This window comes from Loxodonta africana, chromosome 23 (assembly GCF_030014295.1).
Source record: "Loxodonta africana isolate mLoxAfr1 chromosome 23, mLoxAfr1.hap2, whole genome shotgun sequence".
In the NCBI taxonomy this organism is placed as follows: Eukaryota; Metazoa; Chordata; class Mammalia; order Proboscidea; family Elephantidae; genus Loxodonta; species Loxodonta africana.
The window spans coordinates 28,526,504-28,550,326 of NC_087364.1; the positions used below are offsets into that span (position 1 = coordinate 28,526,504).

The 23,823-nt window shown below is 39.9% G+C and overlaps 1 protein-coding gene across 4 annotated transcripts in view; it reads left to right on the plus strand.

Annotated features, from left to right (window-relative positions):
• Positions 1-3,974: 3,974 nt before the first annotated feature.
• Positions 3,975-23,823, plus strand: part of XPO4 (exportin 4) — a 188,329-nt gene continuing 168,480 nt past the window's right edge. For 2 of the 4 annotated variants that reach the window (XM_010593941.3, XM_064275361.1), the window contains exon 1: positions 3,982-4,130. In XM_010593941.3, the coding sequence (XP_010592243.1) occupies positions 4,062-4,130 (69 nt within the window). In that variant the 5' untranslated portion in view covers positions 3,982-4,061. Of the gene's footprint in view, positions 4,131-23,823 lie in introns of all 4 variants that reach the window. The other 2 variants (XM_023553115.2, XM_023553113.2) reach the window with 2 other exon arrangements.

Genomic DNA, 23,823 nt, shown 5'->3' on the forward strand with positions numbered 1-23,823 from the left:
AAAAGAAATGTTTTAAGTACAGGTATTTTCCCTTTTGATCTGTCATGTTTTTATTTCCGGGCAAATATATCAGGTTTCTATAAATTTGATACCATAATAATCCTGGTCCCATACTGCTGCCTTTAAAGGTTTCAGAACTTCAGGTTACAAGATCCCTTAATATTTTCTAGATCCAGGGTTTTTCATATTTAAGGGAATTATTCCTATAAATAGCATTCTCCTTTGAGTTTTAGAGATGGTTTCTAAAAAAGAGATTTTCTTCCTCCCCTGATTCTCTAAAGTATGCTTCAAGTTTGACATAGATTTTTTAATGTAGATTTTTAATTACCAAAAAACCAAACCCAGTGCCGTTGAGTCGATTCTGACTCATAGTGACCCTATAGGACAGGGTAGAACTGCCTCATAGAGTTTCCAAGGAGCACCTGGGGGATTCGAACTGCCAACCCTTTGGTTAGCAGCCATAATGCTTAACCACGACACCACCAGGGTTTCTGATTTTTAATAGATTTTTAAAAATTATGCATAAGTGAAAAAGTTGACATGATTGCTTAAAATACATTTACTTAGGCTACTATCACGGACGGCATTGGGTTTGGTTTTTTTTTTTACTATCATTTCAAGTGACTTACCCTCTACCTCGAGGCATTATCCTGCAGTTAAGAGTATGGGATATGGAGCTAGAATGTCTGGGTTCATATACCAATTCCACTGCTTCTAAAGCAAGTTAACTAACTGCTGTATACTCCAATTTCCTCATGTATAATGTGGGGATAATAATACTATTTATCTATAGGGTGGCTATGAGGTTTCAGTGAGTTGATAGATGAAAATGGCTTAGTGTCCATCACACAACATCTTAGGCTGGATTCTCTACAGAAGCAAAACCTGTAAAGTGTATAAATATATACACAGAGAAATTTATATCAAGGAAATGGCTCATGTGTTGTAGAGGCTGGAAAGTCCCAAGTCCTTGGGTCAGGATGGAGGCTCCTCCAGACTCACGTAGCTGCAGGGATGGTGAATCCAAGATTGGCAGGTCAGACAGCAGGGCTCTGGCTCACAGGCTGCACAGACCGACAAATCCCAAGATTGGCAGGCAAGACTGCAGGTAAGCTGCTAGCTCAAGTCCCAGGAACTGGAGGTCAGATGAACAGGAGCCAGCTGCAGGATTCAGACTGAGCAAAAGCCCACGAGCTTTGCCAGAAAGTACCTATGTTGGGTGCAGGCCAAGCACCCCAAGGAAGCCCTCTTTCAACTGATTGGTTATTGACAACAGATCCTATCATGGAGGTGATCACATTATATCAAATCTCATCATGGAGGTGATCACATCACTATATGACTGCTGAACTACATCGTAACTGCCAAACCGCTGAGAATTGTGGCCCAACCAGGCTGACACACAACCTTAACAATCACAGATGGTAATTGTATAAGAGTACACCATAACTATGAGTAATGATAAATGTTAACTATCATTATTGTAGTATTCTCAAATTGTTTGGAACATCTACATTTTGATATGAAATTCTTATATGTCATTAATCTATATGCCGGAAAGCAGTGAGAACAACTGATGAAAATGAATTAATTAACCACTATTATTTTAAAAGGAGCCCTGGCAGCAAAGTGGTCAGGAGCTCAGACTGCTAACCAAAAAGTCGGCAGTTCGAATCCATCAGCTGGTCCTTGGAAACCGTATGGGGCAGTTTAAAATCCAGTTCTTTTGATTTGAATTCCAGCCGTTGTCCACTTAGGGCAGACATAGGGTTGTCCCTTAAGGTTTTCAAGGAGCAGCTAGTGGATTCAAATGGCTAACCTTTTGGTTAGCAGGCAAGTGTTTCACCATGGTGCCACCGGGGCTCCATAGCCACAGGCATAAAAACCAAATGCATTGCCACCAAGTAGATTCCGACTCATAGTGACCCTATAGCACAAAGTAGAACTGCCTCGTAGGGTTTCCAAGGAGCAGCTGATGGACTCGAACTGCTGACCTTTTGGTTAGCAGCTGAACGCTTAACCTCTGCGCCACCAGGGCTTAGGATTTACAACACATGTATTTGTGGGACACAATTCAATCCATAACAAAGTAGTATGCTGAAAGTAGGTGGGGCGTCTTTGTGAAACGTTCTTGATTTCAGCAATAATCACTTTTTAGCCAGGCATTTACCTAGACTACAAACATTACTCTCATGCCTACAGAGAAATTATTTTAATTTGTACAATTATCTCTCCTCTTCAACTTTAGGGTATGCAGAGCATGTTGGCTAGATTGGAATACTACTTTTTTCCTCCATAAGAGTGTTATTATTGAAAAATAAATCAAGCAACAAGATTCAAGCATTGGATGGGACACTGAACTGGTAAGTAAATTCTAAAGTGTCTTTCAACCTTGAGATTCTCAACTTAAATGTTTTCTTTTCCCTAAAATTCATGGCTCCCAGTTGCATGTGATCAGTCTGTAACCCACTTATAAAGTCTCTAATTTCAAAACACTAAGTTAATTTGAAAAGAAGCATACTCATTCTCACATTCGGTGAAACACATTTCCTTCTTTCTCTTTATAAAGAGTATCTAGATGCAAACTTCTTACAGAATTGCACCAAACAAATGTTTTGGGACTCAGGGCCAAATGTGAAGCATTATAGGCCTCACTGAAACATTTAATGTCACAAATTATTCGTTTATCTATGCATTTGTACATGTATCATTGATCTGCAGTAATTACTCTTTGTAGCAGCTAGTCATTTTGTAATCCTTTTGTAGATCATTATATTCGATCAAATATTTGAGTACCTACTACACTTCAGGAAACTCTGGTTGCATAGAGTTCAGTGCTACGGCAGCTAACCAAAAGGTCAGCAGTTCGGATCCACCAGGCACTCTTTGGAAACTCTATGGGGCCCTTCTACTCTGTCTTATAGGGTCGCTATGAGTGGGAGTCGACTCTAGGGCAATGCGTTTTGTTTCTTGGTTTACTGTAAATCAGGCACTGTTAACCCCTTAGCTTTCCTGGAATGCTGTAAAGGAGAATGAAGCATTGGAGGAAAGAATGGATTAGCAGGTACACTAATGCAGCTTTCGACACTATTCCATAATTAACATCACTCTTCTGAATTCTTTAAACACGACAAAGGTGGTGACAACTGAGGACTTACTGGATTCAAGAAGCCAGATAGTTAAGGTTAGGGCTCCTGTGGCGCAGTAGTTAAGAGCTACGCTGCTAATCTCAAGGTCACCAGTTTGAACCCACCAGCCGCTCCCTGGAAACCCTATGGGAGCAGTTCTACTCTGTCCTATAGGGTGGCTATGAGTTGGAATCGACGAGATGGCAATGCGTTTGGTTTTATATGACATAGCCCTTGAAAGTGAAAAGGCAAAAAGATGGGTTGTCCTGCTCAGGTCTCACAGCAACCGGCTGCCCAAACAAATCTGCAGAAGGACCTCCACTAAGAAAACGAAGCTATCTATCCCACGGCCAGAAGAAACAGAAAAGTAGGACGCAGAAGGCAGAGAGATTCTGAAAGGAGGTGCAATCTCAGGAAAAGATAGACGTTGGGAGAGTGGTTCCAAGTCTAAGACATTCTAGTCGGAGATAAATGGGAGAGATGTTAACAATAGGGGCGAGTGGTGGGCATCGAGAAAGGCAGAGAACACAGGGAGAGGACTGGCGTCTCGGCCAAGGCCCGATGACTGCCGCGGGCGACGGGTGTTCACCGGATCGGGAGTGGGAACTCTGTCGGCCGGGAGCCGGGGCGGTGCGCATGCGCCCGGGCTGCCAGGCGGGGGTCCTCCGCAGCAAAGAGGGCGCCGCGCCATCGTCTGGACAAGCTGCTCTGCCTGACCCGACACCGAGCTCCGGCGCTCCTTGCCCCGGCGACGCCAGTCGCGGCTTACGCTCTTCCTCTCCCCTGCCGCCGCAAATCGCGGCGACGAGCCAGACCCGCAGAGGCCGCGACAACCCCGGGGCAACGCGCGGGACTCCAGGCCCGCCGCCGCGATTGGCCGCTCCGGTGCCCGCTCCCATAATGCAGCGCATGGCGCGTCATTGAAGAGAGACCATGATGGCGGCGGCGCTGGGGCCCCCAGAAGTGATCGCTCAGCTGGAGAACGCGGCCAAAGTTCTGATGGTGAGGACTTCGCGGCCCTGGTCCCGGGACCCTCTGGCCTCCAGCCGATTCTGCTGTACCAGTTTTTGCCCCCCGCTGGGCTGGCGACCGGGAAGGGCCTTCAGGAAGCCCTGGAAGTGGTGGAGGAGGTGGCAGTGGCGTGGCGCAGGATTCTCCATCCTACTTTTCTGCTCCTGTCTTCGTTCTCTCCTTCCTGGGGCTGTCCTTCTTCCCTTTGCTGCCCAGCACCCTAGCCAGGCGTCAGGAGTGTGGTGGAGTAGGAAAGGAGTGTTCTGTGCCAAGTCTTCACCCTACTCTCTGCCACGCAGACCAGGTCGCAGGGAGGGAGGTCAGAGTTGTCTCCACAGGGTTTCGTTCGGGGAAATTTGTGCAGCTGTATGCGCACCGCTGGGGAGTTGGTGCCGGGAGGAAAGGAATGACAGTGTCTGGATGCTGTTAGCAGCCCTTATTTTCGTGCATTCGGGTCACCAAGAGCTTTCCCTGAAATGAAGCTACCTCTGGGGTAACCGCAGCTCGCAGCACGTGGATGGGCCGGCTGGTTGGAGGGAGGGGAACCTTTGGGACCAAGGTCATTGGGGCAAAATCTGGCCCAGTACCGAGCTCCCTGTGGGTCGCGCGTTAAGGAGAGTGGCGTCTTCGGTACTCGTTGACTTCATTCTTACACTATACAGTAAGTAGTTTGATGAGTAGATTATTTACCCCAGGGAGTTTGAGAAGGCCGAGTCAAAGGATAAAAGTACTCCATGCAGTTAGTAGAATTAAGGATAAACTGCATTCAGGTAACTCAGTAAATTGTGTATCTGTATTTGCTGGTTCACGTTTGTTTTTTATACATTGACTTCAGTGTTTCTGCATTATTTTTGGAAGTTAGAGGCTGGCTCGATTGCTTACTTGAATTGTTTAACCCTTAGAATTTAATGCAGCCATCTTTTGTTGCCTTTTTGGACTTTTTTCTTTTCCTTTTGGGTTGATGTTTGGGTCATGTGTCCGAGCTTCACATTTAAAAATACTTCAACTAATTCTAGCATAGTTTCTGGTTCCATTTATCAAGTTTTGCTTTCATACTGAACACCAAATATTTTGCTGTTAGGTGCTGTCGAGTCGATTCCGACTCATAGTGGCTATATAGGACAGAATAGAACTGCCCCCACAGGGTTTCCAAGGTGCGGCTGGTGGATTTGAACTCTTGACGTTTTGGTTAGCTGCTGAGCTCTTAACCATTATGCCACCAGCACTCCACCAGATATTTTAGCACATGAAATTGAGAAGTCTAAAAATTACTTCATCACGAAAAAATTAAGTATATTGTGTTAATTTGGAAACCCTGGTGGCGTAGTGGTTAAGTGCTATGGCCGCTAATCGAAGGGTCAGCAGTTCGAATCCGCCAGGCGCTCCTTGGAGACTCTATGGGGCAGTTAATTCTACCCTGTCCTATAGGGTCGCTATGAGTCGGAATCGACTCGGTGGCACTAGGTTTGGTTTGGTTTTGTGTTAGTTTGTCACAAACTGAATAGATAACATTTTGAGACTCTCGGAAGCAAGTCCAGAAAAAACCAGCTTCTTATCCCCTTTAAATACAAAAGTTCTTAAAATCCCTAACATACAGAGTTACCTGAAATCCCTGACGTTTTTCTAGGAGCTAGGGACCTCTTTTTCATTAGACTCTGGAAGGAGCATGTGACCCAGAAAACACTGCTTTAGTTCTTACATTGATAAGATAAAATTAGTATCCCTCATGTTGGCAGAAACCCTGGTGGCATAGTGGTTAAGTGCTACGGCTGCTAATCAAGAGGTCAGCAGTTCGAATCCACCAGGTGCTCCTTGGAAACTCTATGGGGCGTTTCTACTCTGCCCTATAGGGTCACTATGAGTCGGAATCGGCTTGACGCAGTGGGTTTAATGGGGCTCATCATTGGCAAATTAGTGCTTGCCAGAACCTCTCCTCATCCCTGGTACAACTAGTTTTATCACTTATCAGGAGCAGCTGAGAAAAATACTAGTAATACTGTATAATAGTAATATTGTTTATTGAGTGTATACTGCACGTCAGATACTGGACTTGATGCTTTACATACTTACTAATTCTTGCAACAGCCTTAAGAGATTGAGAGGGAGTTTAAGTGGCCTAGGCTACATAATTACTAAGGGACTGAATTAGATCTGACTCCAAAGGTGGGTCTCTTTCCACTCTATCACCTCTCATGTGCTGTATAGATATCCATTTACATGCCTTTTATCTTTCCAGAGGAAAAGGCTGTTGAGAAGGAAACAAGTTATTGAGAATAGAAATTTACTTTTTGAAAAATTTTTTTAACTATTCATGGCAACAGGTTTGGTTTGGTTTTTATTCAAAAATGTGTACCTGATGGCAAGACTAGCAGTTATTGTATTATTTCTCAGTATGAAAGCTGCATTTCATTTACTATTATTAATAATATTAATTAACGTTTATTGAGTGTTTACTGTGTGCCAGGCACTGTGCCAAACACTTTTCATATATTACCTTATTTAATCCTCAGTAACTGTGAGGTAGGTATTATTTTTCATTTTACAGACTAAAGAACTTAAACGTGGGTGCTAAGTAAAAAGTAGTTTGCCCAAATTTACATAGAGAGTGGCCGAGTGGGGACTCAAACTCAGGTTTGTCCGTTACCATTTACCACTGCCTTTTAACCTGTGGGATGGTGTGGCCAGAAAGTGGGTAAACGAATTCATTGGGGGTTAGTTAAAATTGTTAAATCTTCTTCAGTTATTAAGTTTTGGGATATAAAAAAGATGAATGTGTCATTTTACCATTTATTCATCTGTGTATCTGAGAAAACCTTATTCATAAAGAATTGCTATTTTTTCACTGCAAAAATGTGTTTTAAAATTCAAACTAATTAGTGATGCCTTTCAAAATTATTTTTGCATAGTTTTTCCTTTAGATAATTCATACATTTAGCACAGAATTTTATTCTGTAGAACAATTGAAAGAGATCTTTTAATACAGAGGTCTTAACTTACGGATTCCAAGAAGGAAACTGTAAGCAATTCTTTTCTTTGAGTGCAAACATACATTTTTGATAATAGGGTCTTTAGATTTTATCTGCTTCTCTCAGGAAACGGGGACCCTGAAAAATAAGAACTTAGCCTAAGCATTTTCCCTTCCGTTTTACACCTGGGGAAACTCAGGTGAAGAGGTAGAAGTGATTTGCCCAAGGTAGGTCACAGAGCAAATTAGTGACGAGACTGATCCAGAACCCTGATCACCAGACTCCCATTTCAGAACTCTTGTTTAATTTTTACTTTTTACTCAACCATGTTGCTTTTCAAAGTCAACATGTTATAGTACTATAAGTTACAGTTCTTTACTTGTTGGGAAACTTCTAAATATGTTCATGTTTTTGGACATTGCAGTTGCCTCACTGTGTATTTCTAGAATTCATTCCTATTTAGGTTATTGGATAAGCTGCAAAATATAGTAGTATACTAGACCTATAGAATAAAAGAAATATATATGGATTTTATAGTGCTCAACATAAAGAATGATTTCCCCCGAAAGGCAGAGAGACCTGGAGATCTGTTCCCATAAAGAACAGCAACACACAGAATCACTATGAGTCAGAATCAACTCAGCACCTAACAACAGCTCTTTCATTGTCTCTGGGACATAATGTCTCAGTTACGTTTTCTGCCCCTGGAGGTTTATTGGCAGGCATTGGAGTCACTTTAGTTCATTCTGGCATCATGGTGGATACTGGTATAGCTGCCTAAAAAACAAGAAAGTTGGTCTGTGCCACATTTGAGTGTCGGGATCCATTTGTATGAGGGGATGCTTCCTGGATGCTTCCCAGAGTGATTGTGTAAACTTTTGAGTCTTTTGGCTTCTGTATAGCAAGATAAAGCTTGCAAGTATGTTTACTGTTTCCTTTGTGTTATTAGGAAGGTACGGTTACCAGTGTTGGAAAATATTCGAGTAAATTAGTTTTTTTTTTTTTTTGAGGGGTGTGAAAACAGTTTGTGATGTACTTCCTGCGTCACGTCCCATGAGTGATGACGTGGTACTGATATGGCCCACCCTAAATCAAACTATCGACTCGACGGCACTGGGCTTTTTTTTTTTTTAAATCTAACTAATAACAATTATGTACATCAAGTGCAATGTTTATTTAGTATTTTGTGTGTATTTTTGGAAAGTTGAATAAGAATTATGGCTCAAGTGTAACCAGGAAGTGCCATGTGCCATGGGACCCCTATGACCCATGTGTGTGATGTGCTTCATGGAACTGTTAATATCCTGCTTGCAGTTGACACCCCTCTTTTTCAAATAATAAAAAACTACTGACAAACAGTGATTGAGCATCCATACCATTCATGAAAAAACATGGCATCATCAAAAAATTCGCCCATGATTAAGAGTCTGTTAAATATGTATCAGAATAAGTAAAGTCAACACTTCTATGTTAACATTCTCTTCAGTGGGAGTCTTACTGTGTGAATTTAGGAGGTTACCTAATTGTAGACCTGAAAATTTGAAATTTTATGTTATATAAAAATTATTGCTGTAATACCAGAATACATTCTTTTAAAGTACATCAGGAACAGGCAAATTTACTGAATAAAAATTGAGACTTTCCCTCCTCTCCCTTTCCCCACCCCCAACCTCAGCTCCTATTCCCTAAGTAATCCACATTAAGTTTGACCGAATATATTTTGAACTTTTCACTATGTTTTAAAAATATACATGTATATATATAGTTTTTCTTTTCTTTTTTAATACAAATGAGACAATATAACTTTCTCTGATTAAAAAAAAGAAAACTTAGGTACCTTTCTGCATGGTAAGAAATTCAAGCTGTATGGAAGGGTGAATAGGGAAAAGTAAAAGTTCCCTAAACCCCCATTTCCACTCTTCAGAGATGACTGTTTATATCTTCTTACATATCCATATTGAAATTTTCTAAGTATATGAAAACAAATACAATAAAAATTATTCTTTTAACATAAATGTGATTATGTGATCCATATTTTCCTACAGTTATCTCTGTTCATCTCATATTGTGGATGAATTTTTAAGTAAGTTTGTTTCTATTTACTTTTCGTGAATAGGTATGAAATGTAAGGATGTGTTTTGATTTTAGAGACAGCATAACGGAAAACTTTAGTATTCTTATATATTAATATTACATTGGTTTGAACCGTAAGTCTGAGTGCTTTATTGCTTTGAATTTTTTTGGTTTGGCTACCCGGACTCTCTTAGGTTGGTACAGATTGTCCTTAGTGTGTACAGTGATAATATAAGAAATTGCAGAGCACATGTGATAACTGATACTTTGTAGAAAAAGAATTTTATATATTTGTTTTAATACCAGAATGAATTTTCGTAAGTCTAAATCCAGCTTTAAAGAAAAGATTCATGACTGGTTTTCATAGTTTTAATTGTAGTGAAATTTGTTTAATATTTTTGAAAGCATCTGCAAAATCGTGGTACTATACAAAAATTCTTACTATCTCATTTGATTCTCCCTTCAGTCCTATAAAGTAGATAGGATAAACAGATGTTCTGAAACTTCAGAAATGAGATAATCTGAGATTCAGAGGTGGTAAATGATTTGCTGTGGTCATACAGCTAGTTTGGATCTGACATTCAAACTCCGGCCATTCATTCATTCTAGAACATCTGTTCTGTATGTATATGTTAGTTGCAGGCCTTGTTTTCAAGGAGTGTCTGGTGTAGTGGAGCAGAAAGGCAAATAAATTAGCAACTTTGAGGTGATGTTAATGATAGAGTTATGTACTAGTGTTCTATGAGAGTACAGAGGAGGGGCGTCTATCGCAGACTGAGATGGGGATATAGAAAGAGCTTCTTGGAACAGGTGACTCTTAAGCTGAGTAATGAAGGACAAACTGGACTTCCCCATTTGGATAAGGGATATCCCCGGTAGAGGGTTGTGATTGTATGAAGGCCTGAGAGAACATAGTGTATTTAGACATTTATTTAGTCGATACTGACCCACTTCTATGTGTAAGATAAAATGCTTTTTTTTTTTTTTTTTTTTGTAACCAATAAGCGAAGGCTGCTGGGTGGTATAAATATTTAATCGCTCAACTACTAGCTGAAAAGTTTTTGATGCAAACTCACCCAGAGGCATCTCAGAAGACAGGCCTGGCGATCTCCTTCACGGAATTGAAAACCCTATGGAACAGTTCTGTGTGCATTTGGAGTCACCGTGACCTGAATCAGCTGGATGGCAACTAGCAATAACAACAACCAATATGTACATGTCATAAAATTAAGAATTTTGATTATAGCATTTACTTTTCTTATTGGAAAGATGCATTATATTGAGTAAGCATTTTTTTTTTATTTCAACTCTTGTCTTTTAGTCCCCGCTGTGGCACTAGATATTAGGTTGGGTGGCACTAGATATTAGGGTTGGGTAGCACTAGATATTAGGAAAATGGCACTAACAAAATTCTTTCCTTCAAGAAACTAATTAATGGGGAATTTATATTTCATATTCAGATTAAATATGTATTTTCCATTTAACTTGTGTCAAGCTCATCTAAATCAAACATAGCCAGTGACCCAGAGAAGAAATGTGAAAAGACTTTTGAAATTATTCATAGATGCCTAAAAGGCAGTTGATAAAATTAACAACATTTCATCATGAAAAATGTAGTAAACTAGGAATTTGAAAGGAATTCTCAATACAATATAAAACAGGTATTTGAAACCACTATTAAATGGTACTATTTTTTATTCTTGGAGTTCTAGTATGACTATTGTTCAACACCTTCTGGAGGGCCTAGCTGAGGCAGTAAGATCAGAAGAGGGAATAAAGGCATATATTGGAATAAAAAATAAAAGACATTCAGAAAAACAAAATCCAAGGAAACTAAAAAGTGACTAGAACCAATAGTTTGTTAAGGTGGCCAGATACAAGATAAATAAACCAATTGCAAGAGTTCCTTTATACCAACAATGAACAGTTTAAAAATTGAAAAAAAAAAAAAAATTAAAAAAATTTAGTTATGAATAAAAACTGTAGGGATAAAGAAGACTGTACAGCTTATTTAAAGGATAGAAAAGAAGATGAGAATTAAATGAAGACTTTATGTACCTGGATCCAAGGGTCAATCTAGTTAAGGTGACAGTTCCTCCTGCATTAATCTATAAATTGAATATAACGTCAGTGAAAATCCCTCTTTCCACCTCACTCCTTTTTTAAGGCAGAAGAAAAACTCGACTAAGTAATTAATAGAAAGTACATCTGGAAAAATAATTGTATGATAATAACCAAGAACATTTTAAAAAAGAAGAGCGGAGGGTCTGGGGAACTTGATGTCCCAGTTATTAAAATGCATTCAAAAGCTACAGTAATTGAAACATTGGAGCACTGACATGAGAAAAGAACAGGAAGTTGCAACTATTCTTCGTAGAAACAGAACTATGATTAAAATGGTGTTTTAAAGTGTAATGGTGTGGGGAAGCAGTCACTGCTAGTGGAAATACAAAGTGCTACACTTTTTTGCTAGATGATTTGGCAGTATGTTACAAAAGCCTTAAAGATTTACATGTCCTTTGACCCCAGCTATTTCACTTCTAGTCATTTTTTCAGCCTGTAGAAATACTTGTACATAATACAAAGGATGTTATTGTCATATACTCCGCTGTAGAAAAGAAACAATGTAAATGTCTAGTGATAAGAAATTGATTAAAGGAACCATGGTATTCCATGGAATAACAAGCCCTGGTGGTGCAGTGGTTCAGGTATTGGGCTGCTAACCAAAAGGTTGGCGACTGTGAATTGGAATCGACTCATTGGCGGTGGGTTTTTTTTTTTTTTAAATTCCATATACTATTGCCATGGAGTTGATTCTGATTGACGGCAGTGGCAACACCGTATGTTAGAGAGTAGAACTACTTGTTGTAGAGGGGTTTCTGGGCTATGATCTTAATGGAAGCAGATCGCCAGGCCTTCATAAGAGATTTTAAGTAATTGGCTTATGTGATCGTGGGGGCTGGCAAGTCTGAAATTTGTAGGGCAGGCCGGCAGGCTGGGCACTTAGGCAAGAGTTGATGTTGCAGTCTCGCATCTGAAAATTGTAGGGCAGGCAGGCAGTCTGGAAGCTCAGGTAGGATTTCTGTTAGAATGTTGAGACAAAATTCTCAGGGAAACCAGTTTTTGTTCTTAAAGTCTTCGGCTGATTGGATGAGGCCCACCCACATTATTAAGGGTAATGTTCTATAGTTAAAGTCGACTTGATTATAAATGTTAGTCACATCCATAAAATAAAACATCGCAGCAACATCTAGACTAGTGTTTAACCAAACAACTGGCTCATAAAATTAACCATTACAAGTATTATCCCATTTTTGTTTTGTTAAAAAAAAAAAACCTCTGCATATGTTTATACATACATAGAAACAGAAGATGTATACTATTAAGAACTGCCGTCTAGCAGATAGAATTGGAAGTGGCAAGAGTCCTCATTTCCTATGTTTTTATACAATTTGAATTTTTTACAATATACAGACATTAAATCACAAATAGTGCATCATTTTGATAAATTTGCATGTTGCATGTGATTTTAAAATCTGACTGCTTTATTGAATGCCCTGTAATTATTTTTATATGAAAGAAAAAAGATATAACAGACTGGGTAGATTTGTATATTTGCATTTATAAATTAGGCCATCCTGTTTCTAAAGCTTTATCAGTGCTAATTAAGCAAAACCTTATGTAATCTGGAGCCCTGATGGCACAGTGGTTAAGTACTCTGCTGCTAGCCAGAAGGTCGGCAGTTCAGATCCACAAGCCTCCCCTCGGAAACCCTATGGGGAAGTTCTGCTCTGTCCTACAGGGTTGTATGAGTTGGAATCTACTTGACGGCAATGGGTTTTATGTAATTTTTTTTAGTAGCATCAGACCTTGTCTACATTCGGCCGGAGGAATGAGAATCAGGATCAGCCCGAAGCTGATTCCTATGAGGTGGTAATCAGACATACATCCACTCTCCAGCCTTTTCACCATTTCTGACACCAGTCCACCTCCCCTTCCCCGCGCCCTATCTACTCCTCTGCTGGGTTTGGTAATTTGTTGCAACGGCCACATAGAACTCATAGACCGTACTCACGATCATATGATTTATTAGGGAAATAACAGGTAACAACTCAGGATCAGGATCAACTTGGAAGTAACAGGATACAACTTAGGAGACAGAGGTACAGTTCTTTAATCAGGACAGCTTTCAGCCAAGACAGCTCCTAGCTTCTTGGCCGTGCCCACTGGCCTTCTCTCAGCCATGCCTGCCGCCCAACCTTTTCTCCGCCTCTGCCCTGCTTAGGCAAGTGTTATAGCTCTTTAGATCTGCAGACAAGTGCTCAAAGGCATCCCACTCTGCCAGCAAGCCTCCTACCTGAAGGCTTTCAGCTCTCTTGCTCAATGGGTTGGCAAGCTCACTGCAGCCAACTGGCACCAGTCTCCTGGTTCCCGCTACTCGTACTGTTGCCGCTGTTTCTCTGCTGCTGGACTCTGCTGTGGTTGCTGCTGTTTCTTGCTATCTTGTACTGTCTTTAGTGTTATAGCTGTCTCCTGTGTCTAGGAGAGGTTTTCAGCGCAGGGACCCTCGGTCCAAAAGATGTGCTCTGCTCCAGGCTCTTTGATGGTAGTGAGGTTCCCGTCAACCTCTGTGGGATTGACCCTTATGTAAGCCTAGCCAAACAAAAAAACAAAACCAAACCCTACTCCTTGTCAATTTCAGGGTCCTCGTACCAGGGCCACTTATTGACCAATCGCTTTGGTAGACTACACTCACTCAATTTGCATAGCAATTGACCAATTCCCACAAGGCCACTTAATCCTATCGTGGGATTTTCTGCACCCTATTTGCGTAGTAGACAAACTAATTTCTTTGCAAGATTGTGGCCTAGCCAGTCTTTTTGGCAAAATTATAAACCCAAGGCCAGAAATACATAAGAGAAACCCCACTGCACTGCACCTTGTTAACAAAAGGGGGAAAAAGTCCTTTGAGGGAGAAAGGACTCTTAGAAAGCCAATAAACTTTATTTTGGACATAAGATACAGATTTACTCTCAGGTCAAATTCTATTCATTTGTAATTGTGGAAAGAGGTCCAGTATGAAGTGACAAAGAGAATATTCTAGAGTAGAAGCTTTCAGAGGAGCACTGGTGGTACAACAGTTAAATGCTTGACTGCTAATGGAAAGGTCGGTGGTTTAAACCCACCCAGCGGCTTCATGGGAGAAAGACCTGGTGATCCGCTTCTGTAAAGATTCTCCCCAAGAAAACTCTATGGGACAGTTCTCTTCTGTCACATGGGGTCACTATAAGTTGAAATCAACTCGATGTCACCTAAAAAGAAAACAGAGGCTTTCAAAGTTTCACCTTGCATAATCAGTCGTAGGGTGGTTGTTAAAACTGTGGAATGTTGAGTGCTACCTGTAAGGGTTCCGATTTAGTAAGCCATATCTCATTCCCTTCCCTTATATTTAATGGCTTTCTTCACAGGCTTTTGAAAGCTCAGCACAGTTGTTAATCCTTGCTTCATATCCTAGCCATATTTCTAATTGAGTTGTCTTTGTCTTTCAGCCAGGGCCAGCTACATGGTTTGTGGGGCCCAGTGCAAAATGAAAATGTGGGGCCTATTTAAGAGTTATTTTATAGGTTGTGACAACATTGATATAAATTTCAGATAAATTATTTCAGAATATAAATTTTGGTACATCTAGAGCTGATGATCTTGCAGAACAATTTTTTCAAAACAAATCAGTTGTACGTTAGTCTGAATTTAATATTAAATATAAAAATATACAGTGATATTTTACTGTTTAGCATTTCTTATAACTTGTAGAGGTCATATAAAAAAACCTGTTGCTGTCGAGAGGTCATATAGGAAACTAAAAAGTGGCTTCATAATTTGTCTAGTTCAAAATGCGTGTTTATGTATATGTATTCTGTTGCTGTATCTTCAGTTATAAGAAAAAAGTAATTTTAAAGTTGTGTTCTTCATTAATAATTGGTTCATCTGAAGCTTCGTATTAAAATGGCATTCTTTTTTGTTGAATGTGATGATCATATACTTAATTTGTTTTTCTAAGCCTGCGGATATTTGCTTTGCAGTGTTGCAGCAGTTATCAAAACCAGAGATTCTAAACTTTTTGAAGAATTCTAATAATTCCCTGTATGCTTTATTGCAGTGTCGTGTGTCTGCTTTTGTTCCACAATTTAGTGACACAGTTCACTGCCTAAGTATGGCATTCTGTGCCCCAGAGCTCAGGCTGGGGAGTTAATATTTGTGCAAGTGTTTCAGACTCTGGAGATGGATAGGCAAGCCTGCTTCCCACTGTAGGTTCCAGCTTTCCCCATGTGGGCCACCTCTCTTCTGCAGCTGCCAAATTTGGGCCCAGGTCACACCCAACCTAGCCATCTTGGGGGCCTTTGGCTCCCTATACTGTGTATGTATGCGTGCTATTCACACACATGCTCCGTTGTCCCGTTGGGCTCTACTTAGAAAACATGTTTAAAGAGAAAATTATTAAGGATTTCAGGACAGCAGTAGCAAAGTGTTAAATGAAGCTTGGGGCCCTTTTGAGAGTGGAGCTTGTGACACTGGTGACACTGCACAGGTCGACTGCCCATGGAGCTGTCTCTGGTTCCGGCACACTGGCTTTTGATCTGCTTCCTCTTTCTAGAACCTTACATGTGTATATTTCCTTGGCCTAGAATGCCCTTGTTCCACCTTTGCGTGGTTGACATTTAATTCTTCAGAGCTCAGCTGAGTAATTTCCTTTGTCAAGTAAATCTGACCACTCTGAACTAGATAATGTCCTTATTTCATATTATAACCGAATACGGGTTCATTTTCTGTCTTATTAGCCAGTCGAGGTAAGACGGATGCCACACCACCAGTTGCAAGGGAAACAGAAAGCAGAAATTTATTGTTTGTGTGAACAAGGAGCAACGTGGGGCCTAGCAGCTGAAAGCCAACGTGCTCCCAGCCCCAGGGGAGCTTGGAGCTTTAATGCCATCCAGTTTCTAGGGGGCAAGATTGGCACCCCGAATTTGATATCTGGATCCCTCCCATGTCCATATTTGGAGATCCAGGTATGGCAGAGCAGGGGAGGTCTCAGTGATGGTTGCAGTATCACCATTTGCTTTGTAACATTTGTTAAAACTGCAATTTTAAACTGGTTTGTGTGATTGTATCATTGACTGTTCTACTAAATGGTAAGCTCCATGAGGGCAGAGTTTTGGTTTGCTTCTGCTCATCATTGGCTCACTATTGTGTATGCAGCATACAGCACATTGTTTGTTTCACAGTAGGCATTTGATAGATATTTATGGACTGAAATATATGAACTAACTACTATGTGAAAGCATATAGTGTAGAGGTGGGTTCCAGAGACAGATTCTACAGATTTGAAGTGAAGTTTTATTCACTCCTTGCTCATTGAGTGGCTTTGATTAAGTTACTACCTTTCCAGCTTCATATACTCAAACCCCTCTCCCCTCTACATACCACAGTTGGATTTTCTGTGCACATTAACTGCACCACGTTTTTTTTCAATCCTTCCCGCTCCTATCCCCCTTCCTGTCACAGGGCAACATATTTGTACTGTTCCCTGTTCCTTTTCACTTTCACCTGATCCTTCAGATCTCAGCTCCATAGTCACTTTGTATTAGGGAAGCTTTCCTTAACCTCCCTGAAAGGTGAAATTCCCCAATCTTATACTTAGATAATTGATTTAGTGCTTTCCTAGGACCGACCACATTTGGAATTTTATATTTACTTGCGTGATTGATTAATGAACTTTGGTTTCCCTTACTAGACTCTAATATATGAGTGCGGAGACCTTGTTTGCTTCTCCTTGATGGTGTGGATCAAGCCTTAAGCACAATGCCTGGGACATAGTATTGGTTAGTAATATTTGTTGAATGAATAAATGAGGAAGGGAGTAGTGTGAGGTGAGCCTAGAGAAGTAGGCAGGGGCTGGGTCATCTAAGGCCTGAGTTACCATAATAATTAGCTTGAATTCACACAGTGGTGTGTGACTTCTCAGGTCTGTAGTTTAGATATTTGGCAGCAGTGTGAAAAATTTGATCTCAAGAAGACAAGACATGAGGCAGAAAGACCAGTTAGAAGACTGTTGAAGGTGTTCAACAAAAAAGCGATGGAGATTCAGAATAAGACTTGGGTGGTTGTTGTTGGGTATTGTCAACTTGATCCCGACTCATAATGGCCCCATATGACAAGAGAACTGCCCCATAGAGCTTTCTTGGCTGTAATCTTTATGGAAGCAAACTGCCAGGTCTTTGTCCCTTGGAGCTGCTGGGTAGGTTCAAACTTCCCACCTTTCAGTTAGCAGCAAAGTGCTTAACCTTTGTGCCACCCGGGCTCCTAAGGCTTGGGTAGAAGGGGATATGTTGGTCTCAAACTTTTGTTTTATGTTTAATGCCAAAATAATACTCAAGGTAAAGGAGAGTCAATTTTGGGAAAATTGGGGAGCACCCCAAAACAGCTTGTAGAAGCTCAGAGTTTTTCTTCTCAACTTTTATTTAAAAAATTAATAGATGAGCCGTTACTGGGAAAGTGGGCTGGGGGAGAGGGGAATTCAGTGTCTAGGTAGTAGGTACTTGTTATTTTTGGTGATGGAAAAGGTAACAGCGAATGAGGGTGAAGCGTGCACAGCCTGATAAAAGTGATGTCACTGAAATGTACCTAAGAAGAAAGGACTTTTTGGTAATTGCTATGGCATATGTAATTTTGAAACAATAGTAACAACAACCAAGAAATATATGTATGTATGTAGACATATATGTATGGGTATGTATATATGAGTATATATGTGTGCATATAGGCGTATGTATATATATGCATATACGTGACTGTGCACATATGTTCATATATATAATAAAGCACATAAGGGGGCACAGTTATGGATACTTAAACATAACCAGATACTTCGTGGGATTGCTTTCCTGGGTTTGAAAGATTAGGACCATAGTCTTGTGGAACGTTTTGGTCAATTGGCATAATATAGTTCATAAAGTTTATGTTCTTCATCTTAGTTTGGTGAGTAGTGTCTGGGGTCTTAAAAGCTTGAGGTGTAATCCCTACTGAAGGCTGTGATCTTTGATGTTCATCAGTAAGTGCTTCAAGTCCTCTTCACTTTCAGCAAGCAAGGTTGTGCCATCTGCATAAGGAAGGTTGTTAATGAGTTTTCCTTCAATCCTGATATCCTCTTCTTCTTTATGATTATTTGCTCAGCATACAGATTGAATAGGTATGGTGAAAGGATACAACCCTGATGCACACCTTTCCTGACTTTAAATCATGCAATATCCCCTTGTTCTGTTTGAATAACTGCCTTTTGATCCATGTACAGATTCCTTATGAGCACAATTAAGTGTTCCGGAATTCCCATTCTCCTCAGCATAATCCATAATTTGTTATGATACACACTGTCGAGCACCTTTAGATACTCAATAAAACACAGGTAAACATCTTTCCGGTATTCTCTGCTTTCAGCCAGGCTCCATCTGACATCAGCAGTGATATCCCTGGTTCTACATCCTCTTCTAAATCCAGCTTGGATTTCTGGCAATTCCCTGTTGATACAATGGTGCAGCTGCTTTTGAATGATCTTCAGCAAGATTTTGCTTGCTGTGATACTAATGATATTGTTCAATAATTTCTGCAGTTTGTTGTATCACCTTTCTTGGGAATAGGCATAAATATGGATCTCTTTCAGTCGGTTGGCCAGGTAGCTGTCTTCCAAACTTCTTGGCACAGACGAGTGAGCACTTCCAGCGCTGGATCCAATTGCAGAAGCATCTCAGTTGGTATTCTGTCAATTTCTGGAGCCTTGTTTTTCGCCAGTGCCTTCAGTACAGCTTGGACTTCTTCCTTAAGTACCATCGGTTCCTGATCATGTGTTACTTGAAATGGTTGAAAGTCGGCCAATTCTTTTTGGTATACGGACTCTGTGTATTCCTTCCATCTTCTTTTGATGCTTCCTGTAACATTTAACATTTTCCTCGTAGAGTCCTTCAATATTGCAACTCGAGGTTTGTACTTTTTCATCAGTTCTTTCAGCTTGAGAAATGCTGAGCATGTTCCTCCCTTTTGGTTTTTTATCTCCAGGTCTTTGCACATGTCATCATCATATTTTATTTTCTCTTTTCTAGCTGTCTTTCGAAATCTCTCGTTCAGCTCTTTTACTTCATTTTTTGCTTTTGCTTTTGGTACTCGATGTTCAAGAGCAAGTTTCTGAGCCTCTTCTGACATCCTCTTAGGTCTTTTCTTTCTCTCCTGTCTTTTTAATAACCTCTTGCTTTCTTCATAGATGATGTCCTTGATGTCATTCCACAACTCGTCTGGTTTGGTCACTGGTGTTCAACGCATCAAATCTGTTCTTGAGATGGTCTCTCAATTCAGGTGGGATATACTTAAGGTCGTACTTTGGCCTTCGTGGACTTGTTCTCATTTTCTTCAGTTTATACTTGAACTTGCATATGAGTAATTAATGGTCTGATCCGTGGTCAGCCCCTGGCCTTGTTCTGACTGATTATATTGAGCTTTTCCATCATCTGTTTCCGCAGACATAGTATTCCATGTCGCAAAGTCCATGTGTATAGTCATTGTTTATGTTGGTGAAAAAAGATACTTACAATGAAGAAGTTGTTGGTCTTGCAAAATTCAATCATGCCATCTCTGGCATCATTTCTGTCACCAAGGCCATATTTTCCGATTATAGATCCGCCTTCTTTGTTTCCAACTTTCGCATTGCAATCACCAGTAGTTATCAGTGCATCCTGACTGCATGTTTGATCAATTTCAGACTGCAGAAGTTGGTAAAAATGTTCAATTTCTTCATCTTTGGCCTTAGTGATAGGTGTGTAAGTTTGAATAATAGTCATATTAACTGGTCTGCCATGTAGGCATATGGATATTATACTGTCACTGACAGTGTTGTACTTCAGGATAGATCTTGAAATGTTCTTTTGATGATGAATGCAACGCTATTCCTCTTCAAGATGTCGTTCCCGGCATATGATTCAGAATGACCAGTACCAATCCATTTCAGCTCACTAATGCCTAGGATATCAATGTTTATGCATTCCATTTCATTTTTGACGATTTCCCGTTTTCCTAGATTCATATTTCATACATTCCAGGTTCCGCTTATTAGTGGATATTTGCAGTTGTTTCTTCTCAATCTGAGTCATGCCGCATCAGCAAATCAAGGTCCCGAAAGCTTTACTCCATCCATGTCATTAAAGTCGACTCTACTTTGAGGAGGCAGCTCTTCCGCAGTCGCATTTTGAGTGCCTTCCAACCTGAGGGGCTCATCTTCCAGCAGTATATCAGACAGTGTTCCCCTGCTATTCATAAGGTTTTCACTGGATAATTCTTTTCAGAAGTAGCTTTGTTCCTAGTCTGTCTTAGTCTGGAAGCTCAGCTGACACCTGTCTGCCATGGGTGACCCTCCTGGTATTTTAATACCGGTGGCATAGTTTCCAGCATCACGTCAACACACGGTCCCCCACAGTACAACAAACTGAAAGACACATGTAGGGGCACATAGTTAGTGCTCTATAAATGTTAGCTGTAATTTTGTTCTTTAATGTATCAAGTAACAGTGTGCCAAAGAAGCACATAAATCAGTGTTACCCTATATATTGTAAGTACTCATAAATATTTTTTGAGTTAATTACATTTCTTCTAGAATAATGCCGTCTGACAGAAATTTTTCTGTTGATGGAAATGTTTTCTATCTGTACTATCTAACACGGTAGTGGAAGCCCTGGTGGCATAGTGGTTAAGAGCTATGTCTGCTAACCAAAAGGTTGGCAGCTCAAATTCACCAGGCGCTCCTTGAAAACTCTGTGGGGCAGTTCTGTTCTGTTCTGTAGGGTCAGTATGAGTCAAAATCAACTCGAAGGCAACGAGTTTGGTTTTTTTTGGAATATGGTAGTCAGGAGCCACGTGCGGCTGTTGAGCACTTGAAATGCAGTAGGGCAATGGAGCTGCCGAATTTCTAATTTAAATTAATTTGAATATAAAGTCACGTGTGGCTAGTGGCTACCTTACTGTGTAGTGCAAGTCTAGAGTGCCGCTGTCTTTGCGTTCATCTTCTTACTTGACAATTAGTACACATTTTGTGAAATGTTTTCCTTTGTCAGTTTTCTCCTCTTTGCCATTATGGGCAGAAAATGAAAGTTCTGAATTTCCAATGGTGTTCATTGAAACAAAACAAAACAAAAGACTACGAAGATGATGTCTTTAGACACCTTTACGTCAATACCAAGACCAAATGAGGACATTGGAAGGAAAGAAACTTAAAGGCCAGTGTCACTCATGAACAGCTGTATTCTTATGAACTATATAGTTTGCTACCATTTTAATTAGTGTCTAAAAGTTTGGTATTCTCCTTGCCAATGAATGCAAATGCAGTTAAATTTTGTTTGTTGAATTTTTTTGTATCTCACAGTCTTGCTAAACATTGCTGTTCTGATAATGTATCTGTGGATGCTTTTGGATTTTCTGCATTAGACAGTTGCAAATAAGGATTTTTTTTCTTTCTTTTTCCTGTCTAATTCTTATACCTTTCACTTCTTTTTCTTATCTTACTGTTAGGACCTCCTAAACAGTGTTTAGTAGAATAGGTAGTGGGCATCATTGTTTTATTCCTGGCCTTAATCCTCATTATACCAGGAAAAACAGACATCACCATTTACTTACCAAAGGAACCCAATAGATGCTCTTTACTTTTAAGTAATTTTATGAATAATTTTAAGAAGAATAATGAAAGCAACTTTATTATTAGTTTTAATGTTTAAATGTAACCATCCTAAAATTTTGTTCTGTATATCCTGATGTTGAAGGTACAATGCCCTAAATGGGCAATGTTCTTTGGATGCAACTACCTGTAAATTAACTATAGTAAATGAACTTGAAACATCCACTTGTAAATACTGATTCCAGATTTCAGGTACTTCTCATAAGTTCCAGCTTATTATTACTTCTGGTTGTTGGCATTTCCACGGTCAAAGTGCAGTGCGCTGATTCTAGATACCAAATCCATCTTTAATAGCTTTTATTTATTTAAAAAAATAGTTTACTGTATCTTCAATGAAAGTTTAGGTTTTATTTTAATATACTTTTGGCTCTTTTATTTGGAATATAGATTCTTAGTTTTTATTGACAAAGGATACAGTCCAGCTACTTCTATTTCCTTCTCTTTTTTTCTTTTATTTTGTTGTTTTTGAGAATATATGCAACAAAATACACGCTAATTCCACAGTTTCTACATGCACAATTCAGTGACATTGATTACATTCTTTGAGTTGTGGAACCGTTCTCACTTTCTTTTTCTGAGTTGTTCCTCGCCCATTAACAGCACAAACTCACTATCCCCTAAGGTTACTATCTAATCCTTCGAGTTGCTGTTGTCAGTTTGTTCCCATATAGGTAGTTCTTAAAAGAGTATAATGCTCAAGGCTGACATGTTTTCTAGTTAAGCTAATCTATTTGGTTTTAAGATGACTTCAAGGGATATTTTTGGTTTAAAGTTTAAAGATTATGTCAGGGTAATTGTTTCAGGGGTTCATTCAGCCCCCATGGCGCCAGAAAGTCTGGAGTCCATGAGAATTTGAAATTCTCTTCTGCATTTTTCCACTTTTGATAAGGGTTCTTCTGTAGAATCTTAGATCAAAATGTTCCATAATGATAGCCAGGCACTGTCCAGTTATGCTTTCAAGGCAAAGATGGCAGTTGTTCATGGAGGCAGTTAGCCACACTTTTTCATTTCCTTCTCCTATTCCTGACTCTCCTTCTTCCTCTGTTGTTCCTGGTGAATAGAGACCAGTTGTTGTGCCTTGGGTGGCTGCTTGCAAGCTTTTAAGACCCCAGGCGCTACGCAGTGAACTAGGAGGTAGAACAGAAGCAGTAAACTCTTTATGAGGCCAGTTAACTAGAATGTCCTATGAAACCATGATCTTAAACCTCCAAACCAAGGAACCAAATCCTATGAGGTGTTTGGTTGTACATAATCAGCCTCAGCAGCTACTCTTTTCGGTCATTGTTATAAATATATCTGTCACAACTTTTGCCAGTTCAACTTTTTATGGGTTTGCAACTTCTTGACAGCAATTACGATAATAAATTATGCATCTCTACTGTTAATGCAATTTTTTCCATCACTTTTAACCCCCTCTTTCCTCCCTTCCTCCTGCCCTTGGTAACCACTAATAAATTTTGGTCTCTATTGTCTTTTTATGTAACTGAGGTCATATAATATCTGTCCTTTTGTGATTGACTTTTTCACCTAGTTTAATATTTTCAAGCTCCATCCATGCCGTAGCATGTATCAAGACTTTATTTTTCTGTTGGCTGAACGGTATTACATTACATGTATGAACCACGTTTTGTTTATCCATCCCTCTGTTGATGGACATTTAGGTTGTTTCCACCTTTTGGCTGTTGTGAATAGTTCTGGAATGAACGTTGGTGTACAAGTCTCTGTTTGAGTCTCTTTTTTTGAGTCTTTTGGGAATTTCTGGGTCATATGGTCTATTTTTAGTTTTTTGTGGAACTGCCATGATATTTTTCACAGCAGCTGTACCATTTTGCATTCCTACCAGCAGTGGTTTAAGGTTGTTATTCCCTACATCCTTGGCCAT